The sequence below is a fragment of the Narcine bancroftii genome, chromosome 10, assembly GCF_036971445.1.
Source record: "Narcine bancroftii isolate sNarBan1 chromosome 10, sNarBan1.hap1, whole genome shotgun sequence".
Lineage (NCBI taxonomy): Eukaryota > Metazoa > Chordata > Chondrichthyes > Torpediniformes > Narcinidae > Narcine > Narcine bancroftii.
Window position 1 is genome coordinate 55,602,905 of NC_091478.1, and position 6,308 is coordinate 55,609,212.

At 46.1% G+C, this 6,308-nt stretch overlaps 1 protein-coding gene across 1 annotated transcript; it reads right to left on the minus strand.

The window, feature by feature from the left end:
* Positions 1-292: 292 nt before the first annotated feature.
* exosc6 (exosome component 6) lies at positions 293-6,026 on the minus strand. The gene is made up of 2 exons (XM_069900963.1): positions 5,668-6,026; positions 293-2,158 (listed from the first exon to the last, which is right to left on the minus strand). The coding sequence occupies exons 1-2, from the start codon at positions 5,958-5,960 to the stop codon at positions 1,627-1,629; spliced, it is 825 nt and encodes a 274-aa protein (XP_069757064.1). The 5' UTR covers positions 5,961-6,026; the 3' UTR covers positions 293-1,626.
* Positions 6,027-6,308: the final 282 nt, after the last annotated feature.

The following is a 6,308-nucleotide window of genomic DNA, read 5'->3' on the forward strand; positions in this document are numbered from 1 at the left end:
ATTTGTGTACTGGATTGGATCCCAGCAACTATGGATTTTATTTAACATTTATTACCTCTTCCCCTTTAGCCTGTGCTCCTCTCGCTTCCCCTAATTTTCTATTCAGGTGTCTGCCTTCAGAGGAAGGGCTCAGCCCGCCTTTTACTTCCTTTAGATGCTGTGTGACCTGCTGAGTTTCTCCAGCACTTTTGTGTGCTGAAGTTCTTGATACTCTTACCATGGCTGATGGAAGTCCCCAACGTTTCCTCCAAGGTATAACACAGCACAAGTGGAATAATGATATAATTGGCCATTAAGAAATAATTGTTGATTTTATTAATTAATAAAACACTAAACAGAAAGCTAAACAGAAAGGATATAATTGGATTTTTTCCTTTTCTGTATGCCATGATGTACATTAGTCCCTGTTAATACACCAATGAAAAGAGTTACACTGGCAGCCAGCTTGGCTTAGAATTAAAGTTGACTTCTGAACAATTTTCTTCTGATGAACTTGAGGCTGATCCAGTCCAGTTAAACCATACACGTCTGGCATTCTCTTCAAAGAACAGGATTTGATTAGACTCAAATTACACAGGAGGAATCAAACCTGGAGAAAATGTATCCATTTAACACAATGGTTCTCAACCTTTTTCTTTCCACTCACATACCACTTTAAGTAATCCCTATGCCACAAGTGCTCTGTGATTAGTAGAGGGATTGCTTAAGGTGGTGTGTGGGTGGGAAGGGAAAGTTGAGAGCCACTGCTCTAGACCCAATTGTTACTGAAATATTTTGCTTGAGAGAAATTGTCACTGACCCATTTCTTTTAGTTATGAAACTGTGGTTTCATAACTAATGAGTCATTAGGGACGATTAAAACAGTGGTTTTCAAACTTTTTCTTCCCACCCACATCCCACCTTAAGCAATCCCTTACTAATCACAGAGCACCTATAGCATAGGGATTGCTTAAAGTGGGATGTGGGTGGGAAGAAAAAGGTTGAGAACTACTGATCTAACATGTGTTTGCGGCCTGCAGATACTAACACCTAGCACTGTCTATTTCCTACAGGTTCTCAGATGGGCAATCTTGCAGTGAAATAAGCATTGTTGAAGATCAACTTGCATATTATTTTATAATTTGTGAGTGTTCTCATTTCAATTAAAGACTAGGCATGAGTGGAATGTGAGCCAAGACCTCACCTGAGCTAAGCAGCCTTGTTACCTCCTGTGCAGTGCAGATTATCTAACCTACGGCGCAGCTCGAGACACAAGAGACTGCAGATGCTGGAATCTGGAGCAACATGCAAACAGCCGGAGGATCTCAACAGACTTCATCTGCAGAGGCAAAGAGATGGTCAATGTCTTGGACTGGGACTCTGCCTCAGGTCTGGACCCAAAACATTGAACAGATCTTCACCTCACCAAGTTCCTGCAGTTTGCTTTACGGTGCAGTATTCAATCTAACTGTTATTACCTAATATTTAATCTAACTGTTGCCTACCAGCACAAATCATTTTTAACAAGGAAGATTTTACAGTTCAAATCCTTAAAAAAAATTAAGTTTATCAAACACTGGTAAAAAACACAATGTTACATACATTAATAAAAGAATTTACTGGAATGACATTTGATTAGGAGTTCATCTAAGGCTTACTAGCAAACTGTGGATGCTTCCTCTTTACTGATCTGGTTAAGCACTGCTGGACGACAGAGTACAGTTTCTGGCAACCTTCCACACATGCCTTGATTGCTTCCACTGAAGTCTGCTCCTCCCACTCTCCTTTCGACACAAGCCCTGAGATTTGGTTAAGAGTGGGCAGCAAAGCTACAGTCATGCTCCCATTATCTATGCCCTTGGAGCTGCTGGAGTTGAACTCCTCAACTGCAGTCGGATCTAAGAGGGAGGTATTGCCACACTGCCTTAAGGAGCAACCCACAACCACATCAAACATCTCAATACCCGCTTCTGCTAGTGCCATGGAGGCACAGGTCAGGGCAGCTGCCAGGGTGGAACCATCGTTCTCCAGAACTATCACATACACCTCAATCTGGGACCTGGGGTACTTGTGGAGGCAGATGGCAGGCTGCAAACTCTGCTCCATGATTGAGGAGTACTCCTTCTCCAGACTGCCCTGAATCCAAGCTTCTCTTTTCTTGCAGGAGAATGGGGCAAATCTATAAAGAAAACAAAATTAACAGAGTTTAGGTTAAATGATGAGATTCCTGGAATAGTACAAAAAAACTCAGGTCAAACAGCATCCATGGAAAGGAACAGGCTGAATCCTTCATCAGGAAGGTCAAAGATCAGAGAAATGCCCAAATAAGGTGGGGGAAGGATTACAGGTGATACGTAGGAGGAAGGAGGAAGTCAAGGTGGTGGACCCAGTGGAGATGGAATATCCATTTCCTCCAATTTATATGTAGCCTCAACCTGGCTATGAGGAATAATCCAAGCTGTAAACCTTCTATTCTAACTTGGCAAATCTGATCAGCAAACTCCAAGACCTGGGCCGAAATACTCCATTGTATAATTAGGTACACCACCAGACCACAATCCAACAGTACTGGAGCACCACAGGGCTGCGTACTTAGCTTCCCTGCTCTACTCACTTCACACCTATGACTGTGTGGATTAATATGACAATAACACCATCTACAACTTCATTTCAAGATTCTACAGTAGTGGGTTGTATAAAAAGAGGCAATGTGTCAGCATAGAAGAGGGAGATTAAAAACTTGGCTGAATGGTGCGCCTCGCGCTCAATGTTATCAAAACCAAGGAGCTGACTGTGGACTTCAGGAGGGGAAAACCAGAGTGATTGTTGGGGAATCAGAAGTGGAGAGGATGAGTCACTATCTCAGAGAATAATTCCTGGATCCAACACACGAATGTCATCATGAAGAAAGCACATCAGCACCTCTACTTTCTCAGGAGTTTGTGGATGTTTGGTATGACATCGAAAACCTTGGCAAACCTCTACAGATGTGTAGTGAAAAGTGTGCTGACTGACTGCTTCACGGCTTGGTATGGAAGCACCAATATCTCTGAGCAGAAATCCCTGCAAAAGTTAGAGGACACATCTCAGATCACTGGCAAAACTCTCCCCACCATTGAGAAAATCTACATGATGTCAGGAGAGCAGCAACAATCATCAAGGATCCACATCATCCAGGTCGTGCTCTGTTCATGTTGCTGCCATCAGGAAAGAGGTATTGGTACCACAAGACTCACACCACCGGGTTCAGGAACAATTGCTACCCCTCCACCATCAGACTCAACAACCAACTCAATCAGAGGACAGAGGAGTTGGCGAAGCAGTTAGCATAACGCCTTTATAGCACCAGTGACTGAAACTGGGGTTTGAATTCCAGACTCTCTCCAAGGAGTTTGTACGTTCTCCCCACATCTGCATGGGTTTTCCCTCCATTTGATACATACTGGGGGTTGTAGGTTAATTGGGTGTAAATTGGGTGAAGTGGACTCATGGGCCAAAAGGGCCTGTTACCGTGCTGCATATCAAAATTTAATATAAATTTAAGGACTCTTACTTTGCACATTATTTATTATTAAATATTTGTTTTCTGTATTACAGTTTTTTTGCATTTCTCTCTTTTGCAGAGAAGTGGAACTAGCTCAAGGCAGGCACCTTGCAAATACTTGCTATCATGAACAAGTTGGGCTGAATGGACGTTTCAGATTTATTGTGAGAGTACATACATCACATACAACCCAGAGATACGTTTTCCTGTGGATGAGGCAGAATTACCACTTACTGGTAGTGCAAAAAAAACTGTACACAGCGTACACATGTAAACAGATAATGAATGTAAATAAAATGACCGTGCAATACAAAGAGAAAAAAAAGAGCCTTAAATGAGTCCCTGATTGAGTTTGCTGTTGAGGAGTCTGATGGTAGAGGGGTAGCAGCTGTTCCTGAACCAAGTGCTGTGAGTCTCGTGGCACTGATACCTTTCTTGACAGAAGCAGGAAGATCAAAGTGAGTGCTCGGTGATGTGGATCCTTGATGGTTGCTGCTGCTATCCCTGTAGATGTTCTCGACAGTGAGGAGGGTTTTACTTCTGAGGTCCTGGGTTGTGTCCACTAACTTTTGCAGGGCTTAATGCTCAGGGGTGTTGGTATCCCCATACCAGACCGTGATTCAGCACACTTCCCACCATACATCTGGAGAAATTTGCCATGACAAACCTCCGCTAATTCCTGAGGAAGTAGAGGCACTGATATGCTTTTTTTAATGATGCCATTTGTGCATTGGGTCCAGGAAAGATCCTCCAAGATAGTGACTCCCAAGAATTTAAATTTTAAATAAAAATAATGTTTAAATTTAGACATAACAGCACAGAAAAAGGCCATTTTGGCCAACAAGTCTGTGCTTCCCAATTTACACCCAATTAACCTATCCCTAAGGTAAACCCACACAGACACGGGGAGAATGTTCAAACTCCTTACAGACAGCGCGGAATTCGAATCTTGATCCTGATTGCTGGCGTTGTAAAGGTGTGCACTAACCGCTACACCAACTGCGCTACCCTCTCCACCTCTGATCCCTCAATGATCACTGGATTGTACACCTCTGGCTTTCCCTTCCTGAAATCAACAATCAACTACTGGTTTTGGTGTCATTGAGTGCAAGATTGTTATTGGTTCACCATTCATCTAAGTTTTCAATCTCCCTCCTGTATAATGACCCTATTATACAACGCACTTCTGTGGTATCGTCAGTGAATTTGTAGATGGTGTTGTTGTCGTGCTGAGCCGCACAGTCATAGGTGTAAAGCGAGTGGAGCAGGGGGCTAAAAACACAGCCCTTTAGTGCTTCGGTACTGATGGAGATTGTGGATAAATTGAATTATGCGCCATCCCAACCCATCACACACTATCCTTGGGCATGTGACCCCATACCCTTTTAAATGGTGGCACTGCCAGAGCTTCTCTAACGTCAGCACTGCTGTGCACTGACAGAGAGAGGAGTCACAGCACTCCTGCAGGGTCCAACCACCCAGTCCAACAGCTCCGTAAACGGCCTGTTAATGGAGCCGATGGTGGTTTTATTTAAAAATAGAGCAACTGCGGGGACAGCACCCAAGATGGCAGCACCTATGATCGGCAACGATCACAACGGGGTTAGACTCTGGAAAAGTAGAGGGCTGGTGCAGGGGAGGACACTCCCCCCCCCCCCCCCCCCCACTTTTAGAGAAGGAGCAGAAGAGACGACAGTAACCACAGAGGTGTAACAGTGAAGGGTCCTGCATCTGAAGTTCTGTTGGCGATTCGAAGCAAGGAACTCACATTACGGGCAGCTGACAACGGCGGTTGAGGGATTCAAACTGGACTGTAGACTGGCTGAAAGGGTACCAGGTCTGGGAAGTGGGACTCGAGAGGGTGCCATGCCAGAGGTTCGGTTCTAGACCCCGGGACGCTGATGGTTGTGCGCGAATCCACGGACACCCGGTGACTCTCTTTTGCTTCGCTTTCTCTGACTGTAAGAGGCACTCCAGGCAGTGTCTGCCGATGGCGAATCCGTCCGCCTCGCAGCAGGCCAAAAGCAAACTCCGTGTGACATGGCACTGTTTTTAATCCCCGACACGTGACAGCCCATGCTCTTCCGCCCACGTGATCCAATCCTCTCGCCCTCCATCTGCTCCGCGCAACCACCCGCTCCTACCTGAACTCGCAGGCCAGGGTGGCGCCGCTGAGGCGCCGCTCCTCCTTGCGCTCGCTCTCGCGGGGCCCGTACACGGCGCACAGCACCTTGCTCCGGCCGCACTCAGCGTACACCGAGCCTTCCGCCTGGCTTACCAGGCCGGCCCGGGCAAACACCGCCCTCGGCTCCGCGGCCGATCGCCCGTCCGCCCGCGGCAGCAGAGGCCGGGGCTTCACTCCCGCATCTGCCTTCACAAACAGCAGCGGCGACTGCGACTCATCTGGCCCACGCACCCGCTTGGTATCCACCGGCATGAGACTGAAACCCGAGCACCGTCCACAAGGCCGGAGACAACGAGACGGCTGCGCTGGCAAGAGCGGCCTCGGCTACATCCTCCGAAAGTAGCGCCCCCCAAATATTGGAGGACCGGATCTTGATGCCCTCTGCTCAGCTGCTGAAGAGGGCTGATACTTAAGTATGTCTTGGCGCAAGTGACAACAAATAATTCAGTAGAATTAATCTTTTCACATCTGAATGCTAAAATTTAACACCTACCGAGTTCTGCTGCTGTCTTTGGAAAGAAAATATTCGCGGTTCATTACAACTCAGTCTTTCTGTCACCTGCTAAATTTGAAATGAACTAAGCTCACATCATTAGAAAA

Excerpts from the sequence above, each read along its gene's own strand:
- exosc6 (XM_069900963.1), bottom strand. The coding sequence starts at position 5,960 with ATGCCGGTGGATACCAAGCGGGTGCGTGGGCCAGATGAGTCGCAGTCG. Across the intron at positions 2,159-5,667 it reads ACCCTGGCCTGCGAGTTCAG|ATTTGCCCCATTCTCCTGCA; the intron begins GTAGGAGCGGGT and ends TTTTCTTTATAG.